At 45.4% G+C, this 22,455-nt stretch overlaps 1 protein-coding gene across 1 annotated transcript in view; it reads left to right on the forward strand.

Annotated features, from left to right (window-relative positions):
* LOC126199570 (zwei Ig domain protein zig-8-like) overlaps nucleotides 1-22,455 on the forward strand; it is an 84,449-nt gene that overhangs the window by 20,415 nt on the left and 41,579 nt on the right. Inside the window, exon 3 of the mRNA XM_049936493.1 lies at nucleotides 6,135-6,345. Coding sequence (XP_049792450.1) covers nucleotides 6,135-6,345 — 211 coding nt within the window. The remainder of the gene's footprint in view (nucleotides 1-6,134; nucleotides 6,346-22,455) is intronic.

The following is a 22,455-nucleotide window of genomic DNA, read 5'->3' on the forward strand; positions in this document are numbered from 1 at the left end:
CAAGTAACTCTTTTGTATCGGTTGTGAATAAATACTCGTAGTTGCCACTACTTAAGTTCCAACCCTCGCATTAGTCCATCTCTACCTCCTTCCTCTCTCTGTCCATCTTTTCCTTTCCCTCACCCTGGTCGCCCCCTCCTCTTTCCTTTGCGCCCATCTTCTTCACCCCTCTCTGTCCATTTCATTCTCCCCTACCTCTCTCCAACTCTTCCTCATATCTCTACCTATCCCCTCCTTCCCTCTCGCCGTCTGTCCCTCTCCTCGTCCTTCCTTCTCTCCTCACGTTGTCACACTCTTCCCAAAAGGAGGCTAGTGGTTCTTACTATTACGGTATTTATTTCCAGGTAGTACTAATACAGTCTGTGTACCACATTTGATTGAAATCGTTCCAGGAGTTTAGGTTAAGCTTTTCACCCGAGCTTGGCGCGCATACCCATGTCTCAAATATATTTCATACGTATTTAATGTATTTCACGCCTATTTGTACACATTTTCACCTGTATGTCTAGCGAATTTCGATCTGCAATTTCATTGTCATGCAGCTTAATGTTTATGTCGTATTTCCTGAATTATATAATATACAATGACTTGATTTTGTCATTGTAAGTCAATGGTATATGTGAATAATGTTGCTATTAGAGAAGTAATAATAAAACGTCATACTTCATGTGGCAGTTTTATTTCATGAACAAAGAAAATGTGTACTGATCGGCACGAAAAACGCAACACTTCAACTTCTTAGAAAAGCAAATATATTTTAAATTTATGACGCTTTTATGACACTAATCCACTATCTCACGATGGAATACTGTGGTAAGGTTGCATATAAGTGTCTAGCAATGAAAAAAGAAAGACGATTATAAACAAATGTAACCAAAATTCAGCCAGAGATGCACACTTGAAGGAAATTTCGAGTAAGCTCATAAAGGTAATGCACGTCTGTTTAGATGCTATACACTTTACACTTTACTTCACAGACCTCGGAGACAATCTCGGAGACCTGTGTTCGTATTTTCAAAAGCGTGTTTTACCACCTCTTGCATCAACGACGGCACTCAACATTTCAGGCATGCTCCTGACTAATACGGTAATGTCCGATTATTCCAGGAGGGCGTTCCGTATGTTCTGTAGGGTCTTCGGATAGTTCTGACGAGCTCTTCTCTCCAGCCTGTCCCAAACGTGCGCAACAGGTTTCATATCAGGGCTTCCAACAGGCCAATCCACACCATGAATCCCTGTTTCATCCAAGAACTGGGGTACAATTCTCGCAGCATGTGGGCGAGCGTTGTCGTGCTGTAGTGTTAAATCATCACCAATAAATGGAGCGAAAGGCACAACATGCTCCAGAAGCATTTCCTCCGTATACCAACGTGCGGTAACCTTCCCATGCTCCACGAAGACCAAATCCGTCCTTGTATCTGTATTGATTCCTGCATACACCATCACAGAACCACCCTTAAAAGGCTTCCTGGAGGAGAACGTGTCTTCTACAGATCCTCTCTCTTCCGTCAGGTGATCAAAGGCCAAGTCGCGACTCATCTATGAACAATGCTTCATCCCACTGTTGTGCTGTCCAGCCAAGGTACTCTCTTGCGAAATGTAGTCGAGCTGTGCAACGCTCTCTGGTGAGTTCCGGACCTGTAACAGTTCTTCTGGACTGGAGATTGGCTTCTTCCAGTCTTCTTCGAACGGTTCTCTCACTAACATTGCCCCCCGATCCTGGTGGAGTCCATTTCGTGTTTCAACAGCGGTGGTGTCACGGTTGCGGAGCGGTCATCTCTCTCCGATGTTGCTCCTCTCGGGCCTCTCCTTGCAAAGCCTCCATTTTCCCTGTATTTTCGTACGGTTCGGAAATAGTGGAAGATGTAGCCCTCAACACTTCTGCAACGTAATGCATGCTGCGACCATCTTCCAGCAAAGCACAGCTTTCGCAGCTTGGTCAGGGCTTAACGACATGGTTACTCCAGAAAGCTTATGACGACAGTCACAGAAAGATCCTACAGAAACGTGTGATTGAAAGAGAAACAATTAAGGGTATAACAATAAGCCCTACGAGAGCGGGGAAACATTATTCACTCAATTAACTTATCGTAACTGGGATTCACAGTCATGTAAAGTTTTTTCAAAGCCATCATGTTTACGCCAGTGACTATTAAGCTTTTTATTTCCACTATTGCAATTTCGGCCTTAGACTATTATCAAGTGCAGATGTTTTGTCTTTAAGCCATGTCAACTTTATACACGATGACACATGTACACTCCTGGAAATTGAAATAAGAACACCGTGAATTCATTGTCCCAGGAAGGGGAAAGTTTATTGACACATTCCTGGGGTCAGATACATCACATGATCACACTGACAGAACCACAGGCACATAGACACAGGCAACAGAGCATGCACAATGTCGGCACTAGTACGGTGTATATCCACCTTTCGCAGCAATGCAGGCTGCTATTCTCCCATGGAGACGATCATAGAGATGCTGGATGTAGTCCTGTGGAACGGCTTGCCATGCCATTTCCACCTGGCGCCTCAGTTGGACCAGCGTTCGTGCTGGACGTGCAGACCGCGTGAGACGACGCTTCATCCAGTCCCAAACATGCTCAATGGGGGACAGATCCGGAGATCTTGCTGGCCAGGGTAGTTGACTTACACCTTCTAGAGCACGTTGGGTGGCACGGGATACATGCGGACGTGCATTGTCCTGTTGGAACAGCAAGTTCCCTTGCCGGTCTAGGAATGGTAGAACGATGGGTTCGATGACGGTTTGGATGTACCGTGCACTATTCAGTGTCCCCTCGACGATCAACAGTGGTGTACGGCCAGTGTAGGAGATCGCTCCCCACACCATGATGCCGGGTGTTGGCCCTGTGTGCCTCGGTCGTATGCAGTCCTGATTGTGGCGCTCACCTGCGCGGCGCCAAACACGCATACGACCATCATTGGCACCAAGGCAGAAGCGACTCTCATCGCTGAAGACGACACGTCTCCATTCGTCCCTCCATTCACGCCTGTCGCGACACCACTGGAGGCGGGCTGCACGATGTTGGGGCGTGAGCGGAAGACGGCCTAACGGTGTGCGGGACCGTAGCCTAGCTTCATGGAGACGGTTGCGAATGGTCCTCGCCGATACCCCAGGAGCAACAGTGTCCCTAATTTGCTGGGAAGTGGCGGTGCGGTCCCCTACGGCACTGCGTAGGATCCTACGGTCTTGGCGTGCATCCGTGCGTCGCTGCGGTCCGGTCCCAGGTCGACGGGCACGTGCACCTTCCGCCGACCACTGGCGACAACATCGATGTACTGTGGAGACCTCACGCCCCACGTGTTGAGCAATTCGGCGGTACGTCCACCCGGCCTCCCGCATGCCCACTATACGCCCTCGCTCAAAGTCCGTCAACTGCACATACGGTTCACGTCCACGCTGTCGCGGCATGCTACCAGTGTTAAAGACTGCGATGGAGCTCCGTATGCCACGGCAAACTGGCTGACACTGACGGCGGCGGTGCACAAATGCTGCGCAGCTAGCGCCATTCGACGGCCAACACCGCGGTTCCTGGTGTGTCCGCTGTGCCGTGCGTGTGATCATTGCTTGTACAGCCCTCTCGCAGTGTCCGGAGCAAGTATGGTGGGTCTGACACACCGGTGTCAATGTGTTCTTTTTTCCATTTCCAGGAGTGTATATGTCGTCATTTGCTGTTATATACATTCGTAACTATAACAGCAAATGACAACGGCAAATAAATGTGTCAGCGTGTATAAAGTTGATGTGGCTTTAAGCCAAAACATCTGCACTTGATAATGGCCTAAGGACAAAATTGCTATAGTGGAAATAAAAAGTTTAACAGTCACCGGCGTAAACATGATGTCTTTCAAAAAATTATTCACTTACATTCAGTGATGTGTTTTCCAGGTTGCGTGGGAAAACAACAATTGAGGCTTGCAAAGCAACGCCAGTAACATATCCCGTCTCAAAAAATTGGTTGAAATGCTTCAATTCGATTAAACAGCTAATTAAACAATTATTACACATCATTTAGTGGCTGTTGCTTTTTCCGTAGTAAGTGACAAACATTTTGTCTTTCGTCATATTATGAGGGTCATCATCAGCGAGAAAAAGTTTCATGAATGCTTGAAATTATGTGCCATGTTTGTTGTAAGTCTCTAAGAGCTCTAATAGGTGGGTGGTTCCTGTCCCCCCCAACCCCCACCCCCTCCAGTGTTTCTTTCCAGACAGTAAGTGATTAAGTGATATGCATGCCAAGTTTGGTTGGAATCGGTACCTTCGCTTAGATGGAGATGTTAAACATACAGTTAGGATACGTACAATATACCTGGTGATCAGAAAGCCAGTATAAATTTGAAAACTGAATAAATCACGGAATAATGTAGATAGAGAGGTACAAATTGACACACATGCTTGGAATGACATGGGGTTTTATTAGAACCAAAAAAGTACAAAACTTCAAAAAATGTCCGACAGATGGCGCTTAATCTGATCAAAATAGCAATAATTAGCATAACAAAGTAAGACAAAGCAAAGATGATGTTCTTTACAGGAAATGCTCAATATGTCCACCATCATTCCTCAACAATAGCTGTAGTCGAGGAATAATGTTGTGAACAGCACTGTAAAGCATGTCCAGAGTTATGGTGAGCCATTGGCGTCGGATGTTGTCTTCAGCATCCCTAGAGATGTCGGTCGATCATGATACACTTGCGACTTCAGGTAACCCCAAAACCAATAATCGCACGGACTGAGGTCTGGGGACCTGGGAGGCCAAGTATGACGAAAGTGGCGGCTGAGCACACGATCATTACCAAACGACGCGCGCAAGAGATCTTTCACGGGTCTAGCAATATGGGGTGGAGTGCCATCCTGCATAAACATCGTACGTTCCAGCAGGTGTTTATCAGCTAGGCTGGGGATGATGCGATTCTGTAACATATCGGCGTACCTCTCACCGGTCGCGGTAGCAGTTACAAAACCAGAATCACACGTTTCCTCGAAGAAAAAAGGCCCGATAACGGTAGATGTGGTAAATCCAACCCATACCGTGACTTTCTCGTCGTGCAATGGAGTTTTCACAACAGTTCTAGGATTTTCGGTAGCCCAAATTCTGCGGTTGTGGGCGTTGACAGACCCTCGGAGCGTGAAATGAGCTTCGTCGGTCCACAACACGTTACTCAACCAATCGTCATCTTCCATCTTTTGAAACGCCCACACCGCAAATGCCCTCCGCCTCACTAAATCGCCAGGTAACAGTTCATGATGCCGATGGATTTTGTACGGATAGCATCGGAGGGTACGCCTAAGTGCCAACCAAACAGTAGTGCATGGAATGCCGGTGCGACGTGCGACTGCACGAGCGCTGACTTCCCCGTGCATAGGCGAACCCGCTACAGTCTCCATTTCTTCCTGAACTGTCTCAGCAGCATTACGCCTTGTGCTAGGTCGGCCACTACGGGGTCTATCGTGTAAAGAACTCGTGGCTTCGAACTTTGAAATCATTCTGCATTTGTCAACGGACCTTTACCAGTTCGAATCCCCTTCATATGGCGATAGGATCGTAACGCTGAACTAGCAAATTCTCCATTCTGATAATACAGCTTCACTAAAAGCGCCTTTCAATTCCCCATCGGGGCGGGCTGGCAGCAGCGATTCTCTCTCTCATTACAGCTCCTTTTATACACGATAGTGATGCGTAGTCACTGACGTTTTGCTGTCCAGCGCCATCTGTCGGACATTTTGTGAACTTTGTTATTTTTTTTTTTTTGGTTCTAATAAAACCCCATGTCATTCCAAGCATGTGTGTCAATTTTTACCTCTCTATCTACATTATTCCGTGGTTTATTAAGTTTTCAAATTTATAATGACTTTTTGATCACCTGGTATGTACATCCATTTTTATAGTTTGTATAGATTACTCGCCATTTTTCTCTACTCATAAAATTCTGTGTTCTTTTGATTAAAGAACGCAGTACAAATGTAACGTAAACACAATAGCAAGTGGCAAAGCGCAATCTTACGAATACTATTTTCACCATGGTATGTCGAACACACGCAGCTTAAGCCCCTCACCGAGGAGAGCAGTGAGTTCTCGACGTTGACGGCTGAGCCGGTGGTGGTCGGCAGGTGTCGTGGGTGCGGCACCGCGACATCCACCTGCTGACGGTGGGCCGGTACACCTACACGAGCGACCAGCGCTTCGAGGCGCTGCACTCGCCGCACACCGAGGACTGGACGCTGCGCATCCGCTACGCGCAGCGCCGCGACTCGGGCGTCTACGAGTGCCAGATCAGCACCACGCCGCCCGTCGGCAGACTCGTCCAGCTGCGCGTCGTCGGTGAGTGCGCCCACACCCTGCCATAAAACCTGGCCGCCGCAGACACTATGTTTCATTAAAATAGACTTCCTGAATAATGCAAGTGTGGCATGTTGTAATCCATTTGTATTAGTACACTGAACACTTCAATAGCTCTTTTCCATTACTTTATTGAACACTACAGTAAGTATAAAAAAGCAAAATAATCATCAACAATATTTCTCTCACATTATTTAAAAGAGTCTGGCTTTTCTCACATATTTAATAGAAGTCCGCTCCACTTGCTGATACACTATGTGATCAAAAGTATCCGGACACCTGGCTGAAAATGACTTACTAGTTCGTGGCACCCTCCATCGGTAGTGCTGGAATTCAATATGGTGTTGGCGCACCCTTAGCAGTGGTGACAGCTTCCACTCTCGCAGGCATATGTTCAATCAGATGCTGGAAGGTTTCTTCGGGAATTGCAGCCCATTCTTCACAGAGTGTTGCACTGAGGAGGAGTATCGATGTCGGTCGGTGAGGCCTGGCACAAAGTTCATGTTCCAAAACGTCCCAAAGGTGTCCTATAGGATTCAGGTCAGGACTCAGCAGGTCAAGGATGTTATTTTCCTGTAAGCACTCCGCCACAGACAGTGCATTATGAACAGGTGCTCTATCGTGTTGAAAGATGCAGTCCTCAACCTCGAATTACTCTTCAACAGTGGGAAGCAAGAAGGTGCTTAAATCATCAATTTAGGCGTGTGCTGTAATAGCGCTACGCATAACAACAATGGGTGCAAATCCCCTCCATGAAAAACACGACCACACCATACCACCACCGCATCCGAATTTTACTGTTGGCACTATACACGCTGGCAGATGACGTTCACTGGACATTCGCCATACCCACTCCCCGCCATCGGATCGCCACATTGTATACCGTGATTCGTCACTCCGCACAACGTTTTTCCACTGTTCAGTCGTCCAATATTTACGCTCTGTTACGATGTCTAATGACTTCTGAGGTCACTGATGCGGAATGCCTGGCAGTAGGTGGCAGCACAATGCACCTAATATGAAAAACGTAAATTTTTGGGGGTATCCGGATACTTCTATCACATAGTGTACATGACCAGTTCTTGCCTTCGCGTAGAGGTTAATTTCAAGCGTATCTGTGGCCAGTCATAATTGAACCTACTGTGGATGAGCAACAGCTTTCTAAAAACGAAGAAATTAATAAAAGCTGAACTAGTTTACCAATTGCACACCCGTAGAAATCTACCAGTTCTAGTTGAAGATGTCACGCTTGATTTGACCTGCATTTTCGTCCAGAAATGTTTTACTGAGAGTTGTTCAATGAAGAGTGTTATGAGGTAAACTTTTGAGAACACGAAAGTAAAGCATTAAGCGTATGAGGGTTGAATTCTCAAAGAAGAATTTTTTTTTTTTTTTGAAACAGCAGAGTGTAAGTGGGCATTACTGTGCAGTAGGAACATGCAGTGCTGACTTACTGGTTATTTTTCCTACAATGTGACCGAAAGGTGTGTCAGTTGTTGGCAACAAACGACAACTTCGATGCACACCTCTGTTCGAAATAGTACACAACAGCCTTTTTGTGACATCAGATGCAAAAGATATCTGTTTGTACTGCCCTCTGCTCGAGGCAATATCCTTCATTAGTGTCGAGGAATTAATTTCTTGCTAAAAGGTTAACAATATCGTTTAGGAATGCTAAATGGAGGAACTGATGACGTTTAAGCAAACATACAACGATAGTCACCCCTTTGGTTTTTTTTTTCTTTTGCATGGAATTTTCTCACACCCGACTTCTGAGCCTTGCTTATTGTATAAAAATGTCAGACGAAGGTTAAATAGTCACAGTTCAACACAGCTATCTGTTATAGAGACTTCCTGGATGTGGATAATCATTCATGCCGGCATGATCTTTGATGAAGAAACAAAATAATTTTCTGACGTGATTTGTACAATAGTACTGGCTCAACACACGATACAAATGTTTCGGACTGCCTGCGCTCTCTTTTATAATAGTTAAACAATGTTAAAAAATACAGGCATGTAGAATCCAATACCTATCTGCAACCGAATACTAGAAGTTCAAATAAGAAAATAACAATTGATAAATACGAGCATAGTAATCTAAGTCCGTTTAATTACTGCACTCTCTCCATACCGTTTGTTAAAGTGACTAGTCTTTCAACCGTGGCTTCTCTTCTAGGTATACTGAACACAGCTTCCACTCACCACTGTCATCGTTCTCATCCTCCTCTCTCTGTCCAGCTCGTGTTCTCCCTCACTCTATCCATTCCCTCCCTCCGCTCTCTCTTTCCATCTCATCCTCTTTCTTCTCTTCCATCTCCTCTGCCCTCTTTCCATCCATTTGCTATTCACCACATTTTCACCCCATTCCTCACCCCAGTGCAGTGTGCTTCTTATCCCCAAAGTACGTCATTACAGACAATAAGCGGTATGTGTAAGTTTGTTTGAACTCGACCCATTGGGCTGGAGGGAGATGTGGAATATGCATGCTCTCTTGATATACATTTACAGACGAAAATGAAACTACAAGAATAGATGATTTCCAGTGTGATAGCAATAACATGCCCAAGGTGCGACTTGCGATTAGTCCCTGCAACAGCCGTCCGGCAGTCAGGTTGTGCGCCAAAGACTACATACTCTTCCACGTCCCATGTGATTACGTCAATATCAATGCTTCAATTATTTTTCAATACATTGTGGGAGTGAACAGTGATCAATGTGTTGCAAATATTTACTATCAAAAACAGTCTTGGTCACAATTTATTTATTACGGTGACCGGTTTCGACCACTACTGTGGTCATCTCCAGACCAATGAGTAAGAACCTACTTCTGCTGGAGAATCACTACTCAGCAGAAGGAGGTTCTTACTCATTGGTCTGGAGATGACCACAGTAGTGGTCGAAACCGGTCACCATAATAAATAAATTGTGATCAAGACTGTTTCTGATAGTAAACATCAATGCTTCACATTATATTGGCGTCTCGATAACATCGGAACAAAACTATCTATTGCGACAATACTGGGTGATTTTGATTGCTTTTTAAAAATCGTTTTAAGCTCTCCTTTAACATAAAAATATGTATAATAAGGGTCGACATCTGAACATTTTGCTATTTTTACATGACTCTTCATTTATATAAAATCAAACAGAAACGTAAAGCAATAAAGGACAAATATTCCATATACACCACCTGAAAAAATTTGTACACGTGGAAAGACGACGTTGATTTTGATCGGATGATGGCAAATGCGACCTGGGGGATAGTATATGCACTGCATCGTCTGCCAATAGCTAGCATAGTAGCATTGCTACCAGAGCGCCATCTTTAATAGGGAATCCACACAGCCCGAAGGCTCAGTGTGGCGCAAACGCGTGAAGCAAGTAGGCAACCTTGCCACGGAGATGCACTCGTGCTTCCTAGAACCAACTGAGCAGGTTTGAAAGAGGTCAGATTGTGGCAGACTGGTCCTTTCACAGAACTGCCACAGAACTGGGACGTGCAGCATCAGTTGTGTAACGATGCTGGTATCGGTGGTCACGCGAACATTCTCACTCGTGTAAATGATGTTCTGGACATCCACACAGTACAGACACCCGCCAGGATCGTCGTATTGTAAGGGCAGCAGTGGCAGACCGTACAGCTGCCACAGCAGAGATAAGAGTGCTTGTGAGCCCGGACATATTGACCTGAGCTGTTGTGAACCAGTTATTAGCAGTGGAACTATCGGTACGCACACTTCTAGCTCTTCTTCCACTCACGCCACAGCCTCGACTGGTGCCGTCAGAGGATCACCTGGAAAGTGGAATGTCGCGCCGTCGGCTTCAGCGATGAAAGCAGATTGTGCCTGCATGTAAGTGATAGTCCTTTGCACTTACGATATAGACCTGGTGGGCGCTGTCTCGCAGAGTGCATCATTCGTGCAAGACACACTGGTCCCGCCCCAGGCATTATCGGCTGAGGTATAATAAGCTACTACTCTCGTCCACTTTTTGGGTTTCTGGAGGGGACGCTAACCAGCGCTCGGTACGTGCAGGACGTTTTTAGACCTGTTCTTTTGCCGTTCTTGCAACAGAAAGGTGAAGTGTTGTTCCAACAGGATAATGCTCGTCCACACTCTGCTCGCGAAACTAAAATACTCTGCAGGACTTACAACTCCCATCGCCAGCGTCATGAGACAACTGATGGGTGTCCGCAAGAGACACTAGTGTTTGCGAAACCAAACCTTAGAAACAAAGACACTACCTATACACCCAGACCCATTTCGATATAGCCAACTTCTGGATAATTATGTACACTACTGACCATTAAAGTTGCTACACCAAGAAGAAATGCATATGATAAACTCGTATTCATTGGACAAATCTGTTACGTTAGAACTCACATGTGATTACATTTTCACGCAATTTGGGTGCATACATCCCGAGAAATCAGTACCCAGAACAACCACCTCTGGCCGCAATAACGGCCTTGATACGCCCGGGCATTGAGTCAAACAGAGCTTAGATAGCGTGAACAGGTACAGCTGCCCATGCAGCTTCAACGCGATACCACAGTTTATCAAGAGTAGTGACTGGCGTATTGTGACGAGCCATCATTGACCTGACGTTTTCAATTGGTGAGAGATCTGGAGAATGTGCTGGCTAGGGTAGCAGTCGAACATTTTCTGTATCCAGAAACATGGGGTCGTGCATTATCCTGCTGAAATGTAGGGTTTCGCAGGGATCGAATGAAGGGTAGAGCCACGGGTCGTAACACATCTGAAATGTAACGTCCACTGTTCAAAGTGGCGTCAATGCGAACAAGAGGTGACCGAGACGTGTAACCAATGGCACCCCATACCATCACGCCGGGTGATACGCCAGTATGGCGATGACGAATACACGCTTCCAATGTGCGTTCACCGCGATGTCGCTAAACACGGATGCGACCATCATGATGCTGTACACAGAACCTGGATTCATCCGAAAAAATGACGTTTTGCCATTCGTACGCCCAGGTTCGTCGTTGAGTACACCATCGCAGGCGCTCCTGTCTCTGATTCAGCGTCAAGGGAAACCGCAGCCATGGTCTCCGAGCTGATAGTCCATGCTGCTGCAAACGTCGTCGAACTGTTCATGCAGATGGTTGTTGTCTTGCAAACGTCCCCATCTGTTGACTCAGGGATCGAGACATGGCTGCACGATCCGTTACAGCCATGAGGATAAGATGCCTGTCATTTCGACTGCTAGTGATACGAGGCCGTTGGGATACAGCACGTCGTTCCGTATTACCCTCCTGAACCCACCGATTCCATATTCTGCTAACAGTCACTGGATCTCGACCAACGCGAGCAGCAATGTCGCGATACGATAAACCGCAATCGCGATAGGCTGCAATCCGACCTTTATCAAAGTTGGAAACGTGATGGTACGCATTTCTCCTCCTTACACGAGTCATCACACAACGTTTCACCAGGGAACGCCGGTCAACTGCTGTTTGTGTATGAGAAATCGGTTGGAAACTTTCCTCTTGTCAGCACGTTGTAGGTGTCGCCACCGGCGCCAACCTTGTGTGAATGCTCTGAAAAGCAGCCAAGCATTTGCATAGCACAGCATTTTCTTTTTATCGGTTAAATTTCACGTCTGTAGCACGTCATCTTCGTTGTGTAGCAATTTTAATGGCCATTAGTGTAATATTAACACGCAGGTTACGTATGTTTTTAATATAATGAAAATAGATAAAATATTTAAGAAAATATGCATTATCACAAAAACACGTTATTAAACATTTAAAGTAGAACTATAATTTCAATTGAAATGAACTTTTGAAATACATCATGTACTTCTCCGAATTCTCTGCAGTCATGGAATGTTGCCGACCATCGCAGGACGCTGATGCTGCAAATTTTAAGAGAAGAAATTGATATATTCTTCTACTAGGGAATAGCGAAACAACAGAAAGGACTGGGCCCCTTTTGTTATCACTCGTTTTATTAGCAATCGTATCAACAAATTCCTTTACGACAACAATATCTTTATCCTGATTACTTTAGGTAATAAGAATAGTAAGTCACAAGAATTTAATGAATCTGCTACTAATGTGTCTTTATGTAACAAAGTCTATCTCACATGTAAGAAAATTTTAAAACCACTGACAATTATGCGCCTGTCGGCTTAAATTAAGACACACAATATTTATGACTAGTCTTCGGACACTGAGAACTGATGTTCTCAGAAGCATTAACGTAAATAACAACAACCTCCCAGAGATGCACCCAATAAAAAGCAGGATGAAGTTAATACAAGGGCACTTGTTTCACGCTCAAGAGTCAATATCAGTAAGGCTTACTAAGGTTTCAAACTTCGGCTCCAAGGCCCAGTAACACAAGTAGTCACCGCATAGTCCTACTACTAGTAACACAGCCATAACCTTTCACAATAAATGTTTTTCTTGAGACAAGGTTTAATAAATATAATAAATACCCAAGTAAATATAATTAGCGCCAGAATTAATTAGCGAGGAGCTTCACCATTAATGGAGCAACTATCATTCTTCCATGACCATACTATGGCCAGGTCGCTCGAAGGCAGAACGAAAACTTAATTTGGAGAAGCCAAGGAGGAAGTCGGCAGTTCGTACAAGACCCACTTCTCGAGCTTCAACCGGGAATCACCTCCCGCTACCCAGGATTTCCCAGCCCCGGTACCCAAAGGTGGAAAGGCAGCGCTTACTGCAAAACACCAGCCAGCCAGCTGTAACATTTAACAAGCGCACAGAACAGGTCCGCAGGGACAATGTAAACAACCACCAAAAGATATTAAATAACAGGTTAAATTATTCACTTATAAAACGGCACACTGCCTCTGCCCCACTACGAATGAACTACACAGGCAAGGTAGAACCAACAGCGCAAATCTTATCAATAACCTTAAGGAGCATTGCCTGCTATTAACATATTAAAAAAACTTATAATTACTAGCAAGGCCAGCGGGCACTCCAACCTTAGTCACAATTAAATTACGTGAACTCTTATGTCCCACTGTTCAGTGAAAACCGTAACGAGTACAATTCTGAAAATTTCATTATAAGCTTTACTGGGGCTCAATGCGCTAAGGCTACCAAACCATCGAATGCAGTATATTTGATAAACAGATTACGGCCATGCAGCTGATTACGTATTACCTCAAACAACAATTTCCCACGAGCTGTAAGAGGAACGCTCGTGCATTATATTATTTAACACCTGTATTAAACACCGTGAACTCTTCATAGGCACACCTTTACTTCCATGGTAACACCCATGCGCTTACAGTTACCAGAAGTGAGACAGCAGCCCTCAGTACCTTCACACACATGCCCAAAGTACAATCTCTCTTAACCTTTAGCTGGACGTCCGATATGGGTTGCGTCGGGTACAGCAGGCGGCAATAAGGCAGCGGACGACCGTAGACAGCCGTGTCCGGGACTAGCAGCACGCAACCCAAGGCAGCCACAAGCCTACTCTAAGGCGACAGGAAAGGCTCTGCACCAAGCTGCCCCATACACGTGGTCAGTTCCCGCTCCACTGCAAGCGCACTCCGGCGTCAGGTAACATCTAACGCCAACTGTTCCCGTCCTTAGCAAGAGCCTCCAGTTAACTCCTCCGGCAAAGATATGGCAGCCAAGACTCAGTACGCGCCAGAAGCAAAGATAAGAGCGTGAAGGCGAGGTACTTGCAAATACGCTGGCGCGCCAGCAAAACGCCACGGCTCAGAAATATCTCTGGAGAGATGTTTTCTGGAGCGTCTTTTCCTCCCCCAGTGAGGATACTGAAGATAGTAACAAAATTCGAGTCGCCTGGATTTATTGCCTAAACAACGTCAAAATCATTCACTACCCTCTGCCCAGTATCACCTATAATGTCACTCAGCCTGTCAGTTTCTACAAAGGCAATCCAAATGTTTCCAACTCTTTAATGTTGCTGAGAAGGAAGACGAAGCTGCTGTTGATGTACACGAGAGTAATTTAGATCTCAGGCTCGTTGTTGTTGTTGTGGTCTTCAGTCCTCAGACTGGTTTGATGCAGCTCTCCATGCTACTCTATCCTGTGCAAGCTTCTTCATCTCCCAGTACCTACTGCAACCTACATCCTTTTCAATCTGCTTAGTGTATTTATCTCTTGGTCTCCCTCTACGAGTTTTACCCTCCACGCTGCCCTCCAATACTAAATTGCTGATCCCTTGATGCCTCAGAACATGTCCTACCAACCGATCCCTTCTTCTAGTCAAGTTCTGCCACAAACTTCTCTGCTCCCCAATCCTCTTCAATACCTCCTCATTAGTTATGTGATCTACCCATCTAATCTTCAGCATTCTTCTGTAGCACCACATTTCGAAAGCTTCTATTCTCTTCTTGTCCAAACTATTTATCGTCCATCTTTCACTTCCATACATGGCTACACTCCATACAAATACTTTTAGAAATGACTTCCTGACATTTAAATCTACATTCGATGTTAACAAATTTCTCTCCTCAGCGAAAGCATTTCCTATCTGTTGTACTAAAACTGAAGAGGCTCTAGGGAACGAAGCAGTGATACATTTCACGGTTTGAAAATGTTCATTATAAAAGCCGCCAGCTTCAATCCATGTTCCACACCTCGTTATAACATGCTTAGGCAGGTTTGACAGGGTAAATGGAGTAAACGATGATTGAATACGCTTAGGAAAATTGGCACCTTCAGCGTGTATACCACAGGAACAGAATACACAACAGGAATTTATTCCTCTCGAATTGCCTCAGACCACAGGACTTTAAGACTGTCATTCGCAAAAACATTTACTGTTGAATGGCTTCTGAGTTCCAGCAATTCGCGGAAAATCAACAATGGGTAAGAGGGGTTCTTCTCCGTCGAGCTTTCAGCCAGTGGGACTGCCCATGAAACGTATACATACGTCCGTTACTTCGTTGACGGTTATACAGATGTGTTGGTTACAGGGCCGGTTTACGGCCCAAGCAAGACAAGCAGAGATTGGCGCCCGAGGCACACCAAAATTTATAAACATGATGTATCGCAATTAGCAGTGAAAACTATCACGGGTGAAAAATACGAAAATAGAAGCCAAAATGTTCCAGTAACAACCGATTCACAAATGACCCGTTTGCAAGATATCTGCGAATGTATGATTAAGAGCTGCCATTGAATTCAGTATCTTATTTTGTCCTAAGTGGAATTAGAGCCCAGTTGGAGGCAAGTATATACTTTTGTACTGACTAGGACAATATTTCACAAAGACACCAGTGGTAGCGCGTGACCGTGCAAATATGTTGGTTTGCAGGTTTACTGGAACATGTTTGCTTTTACTCTCTGACACTTCCCTTGTGTCAGTGTGAAACTAGCAGGTTAATATTGCAGCTAGATTCTTCTGCGCAAGATGTAGCGCATAGTTGACAGCCCAACAGGCAGTGGGTGTTCCATGGTCTGTGATTCTCCACAGTCGCAGTTGGTGGTATACACAAGGAAGTAAGACTTCTAGAGGTTACTCCTGAATTTTCCAACTTCAGAACGAAGATGATTGAGTGGCCCCCACACGAGACAGTGCTGCTGATGTCTAGGTGGCAGGGTTTCCAAAGAGAGAAGCCAGCTAGAATTACTCTCAAGTCGAGAGATCTGTTACTTGGTGTACCTGCTGTTGTTTGAAAGACTCAAGTGCTACTGAGAAAATTTCTTCTGCACCTCAACCTTGGGGATGCTAGAAAGTGTCCATGTAGTGGATGGTTTTCCTGATGAGTCTGATTTGCTCTCTCTGCGTTGGCAGCTACTCTTTAGGAATGGCGCCGCGAGGTGAGAATCGTAGGACAGTCCTTAACCGCTTCATACCGAAAAGTATTTAAGGACTTCCCTACGATTTTCACCGTTAAAGAGCCACTTCTAAACGAAATCACGACTACGTGTATCAATCTTCACAAGACGCGAGGTGAGTGCTCTGCAGAGAAATACCGCGTGATGGGCCCGGGGTAGTTCATCTCCAACGACGTCCCATGGCGTGCACGCTAATTTCTCACCACTAGATATCGTGGCACGTTACTCTAACGACTGGTAAGTGGTGTAACGTTCGCAAACTGTTTTGTGACTATGGCGCAACATGCCGTAAACCGGTTCGAAATAAACAAATATTTGTAGAAAAAAGTAGTTTCTTTCTTTTTCAACCTTAAAAAACGAAAAATTTTCCTTGGAGACCGCCTCCGTTACCGAATGTTAAGAGTCGCTACCTTTGTTGCGGAAGGACCCGGCTTCGATACTCGGCAACTTCTCAGGTTTATTTCTGATTAGAGAAGTCAGGGACGGTATCCACTTAGCTTCCTGAGGGTGATTGAGGGGCTGCTTCATAAAAGAAACTGCGGCGCCACCAAGGTTTATCTACTGGCAATAACGGCTGCAAGGATTGGAGACATGCCACCACATATCCCGCGATCATAGATGACACCTCGTACTGCCTTCCAGGTAGCAGTCGGTCAGTTGGAACAGGCCTAAGGCCCAATCATGAGTGCTGTTTACGTTCAATATTTCTTGTCCGATAACTGCGTCAATACGTGCTGAAGATGAACATTTCAATGAGGATCCTACTAGTAAGAATACTGAAGTAGGGGACTCACAAAATACAGGAAATTACAGGAAATGTATTCGCAGTTGCGAATACGAACCATCTTTGGCTATATGCTTGAATGACATCAGTGAAAATTTATGCCGGACCGGTACCTGAACTCGTTTTATCCGAGCGGGCATATCCAGCTTTCCGTATGTCGTCGTCCTTATGTCACAACATGCACCCGTACGTTACATATATTCCCGTCCAGGAAGGATGTATTTATTGAGAGTCGAGGGCCTGGTATTGGCGAATAACTACGAATTAGCAGTGCCTGTGTTATTAAGAATTACGATGCAATGTTTGGACATGCATGCATAAAACAATTTATGTGATCATTGACTAAAATAAACTTTACAGTTAAAAGTAATATGCTCACTGATGCTCGCTGCCAGTCAGTTCTTCTCCGAGATGAGAACCAATAATGATACTACCCCACAGATGATTATTCAGTTAATGTTGTCAGAGAATATGTTAATCATATCTTACCAATACACCTGTTCTTGCAAATATACTGATGTCCATTGAAGTTTAACTTTGTGGGTGCATGTGGATTTTACATGAACGGAATAGTTGAGGAAAAAATTTCAAAGTACTGGTTAGCCCTGGAAGGTGAGGGAGCGTGCCTTTTAAGTAGCAGCACGCTCTACGGTTCAACGGAGGCATGAAAAGTGGTGTGTAGAGCAGTTAATTTGTGAGCAACTGGAGGCTACATGGTTTGGATTTATCGCAACATAAATTTCTCTACCAGGAACCAGTACTGAACACGGAGAAGCATATCTGCTACCAGGAAGAGCGAAGCATTGTTCAATGTTAAAGGCATCATTCTGGACCAGAATCTAACGCAATGTATTTTGTAAAACTGCTGTGTGCACAAAAATACGGGGAGAAAATTTCTCTTGCCTCAGACTGCAGATATCCGTGTTTCCGAGTGTTATGGAGATGTTTACACCTGTACCTGGTGTTAATTAGCGTGAGCATAAATGTTTCCTCTACTAGCTTACAGTGAAAAAGTCGTGCGAGATACGCTGCGAACCCATCTGAACTTCTATGGCAGTTTCTGTGTATTATCTGCGAAGCTGTTCAGAATATGTCATCTACACAACACGCACGCCCGAAGAAATACTCTCTCTCTATCTCTCTCTCTCTCTCTCTCTCTCTCACACACACACACACACACATCTCTCAGTTCTACACATATCTTACCACATCTTACCATACATGGCCCGCCCGGTTGGCCGTGCGGTCTAACGTACGGCTTTCCGGGAGGGAAGGAGCGCCGGTCCCCGGCACGAATCCGCCCGGCGGATTTGTGTCGAGGTCCGGTGTGCCGCCCAGTCTGTGGATGGTTTTTAGGCGGTTTTCCATCTGCCTCGGCGAATGCGGGCTGGTTCCCCTTATTCCGCCTCAGCTACACTATGTCGGCGATTGGTGCGCAAACAAGTTCTCCACGTACGCGTACACCACCATTACTCTACCACGCAAACATAGGGGCTACACTCGTCTGGTATGAGATGTTCCCTGGGGGATCCACCGGGGGCCGAAGTGCACAATAACCCTGGGTTAGGTGTGGGGCGGCGGAGGGGTGAAGTGGACTGCGGTAGCCGTCGTGGGGTTGTGGACCACTGCGGCTGCGGCGGGGACGCAGCCTCTCCGTCGTTTCTAGGTCCCCAGTTAATAAAACGTAACATAACATAACCACACATACATCAAGGGAAGGCCATACTCTTACATCAAACAAATTAATAATGCCAGAACGAAATGTCTCTCTGCAGCGGACAGCGAGCTAGTTTGAAAGCCCTTCGCTGATTAAAACTGTTCCTCCATCCCGGGCTCCAACCTGGGATCTTTACATTTTGACGGTAAGTGCTCTACCAACTGAGCTATGAAAGCGTGAGTCGCTATCCGCTCCACAGGAGAAAGTATTAGTCAAGTACTGGCGGCAGTGAAACAGTAAAGGTCTGTCGAGAGACGTCATTGGATAGCTCAGTGGGTAAAGCACTTTCCGCGAATGACAGGGGTTACAGATTCGAGTACCGCTCGCGTGCACAGTTCACACCTGCCGAGAAGATTCCAATTAGCAATGATCCTTTGAATAAAGCGAAATTGCTTTGAGCACGTGTCTTTGTCATACGATTTGTTTTGTAGGATTCGTAGTCTCGGTCATATTTTAGTTTACTACGTGTAACCTGCTGCGGCTTTACACTATCCTCAGATCTTATGAAAGCAGCGTTGCGGAGGGCGCTTTGTCGTTAAGCTTTCCCTGTGCGCCAATGACCTCGCCTTGTTTTTCGCTGGCTACCTTTAGCCGGTTCTCGAACAGCTTCAGAATGAAACAAAATGCAATAAAAAAGCAGAAATTTTAAAAATGAGATGCAGTCTGTCTGATTATGGTTCAAATGGCTCTAAGCACCATTGGACTTAACATATGAGGTCATCAGTCCCCTAGACTTTGAACTACTTAAACGTAACTAACCTAAGGACGTCACACACATTCATGCCCGAGGCAGGCTTCGAACCTGCGACCGCAGCAGCGGCGCGGTTCTGGACTGAAGCGCCTAGAACCGCTCGGCCACACCGGCCGGCTCTGTCTGATTACACGAAGCCTCCCATAGTATCCTATTTACAGTTAAACGTTGACACTGCTATTGCACCTGGACTTGCTTTGGTAATTATCGGACTGTTGCTTGCTGATTCACTTCGACCGGAAGCCCGGTGTGTACAAGATCCCTTGCCACTGTGGGAAGGCTTATATTGGTCAGACGATCTGGACCATTCACGACCGATATGTTGAGCATCAGCGACACACACGGTTGCTTCAGGCTGAGAAATCTGCAGTGGCGGAGCACTGTATCACCGAGGGACATAGAATGCTATATGACGAGACACAAAAGGTTGCCCCTGCATCTTGCTATGGGGACTGTGTTTTAAAAGAATCCATAGAGATTCGTGTTGTGTTGGCAGAAGAGCCAACACCGTGTTACTAGAGGAGACCGAAATGCACGCGATTTAGCTCACGCAGGCGGGCGTGAGGAGGCAAGGACTATACTGATGTGAGGTCTGGAACATGAAAAGGAATTAGAATTTAAAAAGCGGACGTAACTAGTGTGATACTTAACTTTAATCCATTAATGATGAACGTCGCTCTTGACGGTACATGATTCACAATAGTATCTGTTCAGAATACATTCTCATAGATAGTAACTGAATATGGCGCCTTGCTAGGTCGTAGCAAATGACTTAGCTGAAGGTTATGCTAAACTGTCGTCTCGGCAAATGAGAGCGTATGTAGTCAGTGAACCATCGCTAGCAAAGTCGGCTGTGTTTCGATCGTCGGAATAATTTTTAATTTTTGGTCGCGATATCTCGATTTTGCTTGTTTCCACCACTGGCGGTGCGGTATGTTTACTTGCGTTAGAGGGCAGTTACGGCACCTTCTCGTGCACGCGTTGTGGGCCTTCTGCGGCCTATATAGGGGCCGCCGCTTGCGCTGAGAAGTCAGTTCCGGCGAGATCGTGTACCAGCACTCTCACCTCAAGATGGCGGCCAGTTGGACCGCTGAAATATTGTGTCAAGATGACGTTATGATCCGGCTGCACACACGAGAAGAATATTATCACTTAGACTCTGGCTCTTTGGTCCTGGTTGCAGGGCTGCTTTAAGGCCCAAGCTATACAAGCGACCGCTCGTGGCGCTTCTGGCTCATGGAGTGTATCATAATTTCTAGCGAAAAATCTCTGTTTTCAAGCTCATTAGATTTTAGATTATTTTTAAGTTCTTACGAAGAGCCCAAGGAATGACAATTAATGCACGCGGGACGGAGGAGAGGAGGAAGGAGCTTAAAATGATACATCGCTTGTGGAAAAGCCTGGTTGTGAATGATTCATAAGCTGTTCCTCTATTTCGCTCAGCAAGCGAGTACGAACTGGGTTTGGTGTCGGTCGTAGTGCAGCTGAACTCAAAGCCAGTTCGGCCTTTGTCGGTGACCCAGAGACGCAGATTGCAGTCGTGCTGCCGCCCCTGCACGAGACAATGGGGGGGGGGGGGTGACATATTACCAGCTACGTCCTACTCTGGAAGCTACTGGAGTCACACATGTGGCTGACCTTCCACCGAAAACGGAAAACTGGTTCTCGAATAATTACTCGCAGTAGTACGCTGCCAAAACGTCCACTACGTAGGTGAAAGATAAGCTGTGAACGAACGATCACTTGAACAAAAACTGACGCCACTCGCTGGGAAGAGAGCACGCAGCAGGGCAGGGCGGTTGCCCAGGACATACCGACTGTACTTTTATGGCTATCACTATCTAGTATACCAAGTATATTATAGTTTCATAGTATAAGAAGAGAGAGCAGAATTTCGATACCGTAAGAAATGGTTCCCAATAACAACCTTTCGTTATCAGTTTAATGAAAATTAAAATGTGTGATCAGTAACTACACCATCTAATTAAAAGTATCCAGCCACATATTGTGGATGTCAAGAAAGTAGGGTGAGACTTTCTGAAAATCCTGTGGATATATGGTTAGAAATAAGAAATTATCTACCGCTCAGCCCGTGTGCGCAGCTCGGGCGCCATTACGTTACAGGAACGTTGCTAGACAAGACGAGCGCAAGCAGCAAGAATCTTTTTCCAAATATATTTAATTCAGGCAGCAATCATCCCGAATGAAACAGAAGGAGTAAAACAGTATCGATTATAACAATTCACCATGCCCGCATAAAATAAGATATATTGTTGAAATATATGAATGCTATTTATAAATCTTCCCGCTACCAGTTGTGTAGGATCCACCACGTTGGTGAACAGAACAACTAGCGACGTCTGTTATAAACTCGAGCTACTGCATAGTTAGGGAATGGGATTATGGGGCTTTCTAAATTGGGATGTAGCCCGTATTGTTTCTTCTTTATTAAAGTATTCATGCAGCCTAATTATACACAAAAATCCCTCCCTGTTTTACGCATCGCCTGGAGACTTGGAGCTAACGTAGGAAATACTGTGAAGGGATTTGAGTGCACGCGAATTTTCCCTCTCAGTCCCAACAAAATAGCAACACACAAGCTCATTCCTTCGACCACATTCCTGAGTGATGAGAATAAAAATAAAAAGTAAACCCAGGCCCTACAACTAGTCCTGATCCTCCAAGAAATTCGGAAAGTCGAAGCTCAGCAACATCATCTTCATCATATTCTTCCGTTATGCCAACCCCAACGAAAAGCACCGGTACCAGACTTGCGAGGAGAGAAAAAAATTCAACTTGCCATCGGACTTCACCAGTTCATCTCCAACGTACGAGGGGAAAGAGAAAATTGCAGTTTGAAAACTCCCAAAGAAAGAAGGTCGAAGGTTACAGAAATGCACTGAAGCGAATCCTTTAAATTCAGAAGTGGATTCATCTTCATTATCAACTACATCTACATCTACGTGATTAATCTGCTATTCACAATAAAGTACCTGGCAGAGGGTTCAATGAACCAC

This window comes from Schistocerca nitens, chromosome 8, assembly GCF_023898315.1.
Source record: "Schistocerca nitens isolate TAMUIC-IGC-003100 chromosome 8, iqSchNite1.1, whole genome shotgun sequence".
Lineage (NCBI taxonomy): Eukaryota > Metazoa > Arthropoda > Insecta > Orthoptera > Acrididae > Schistocerca > Schistocerca nitens.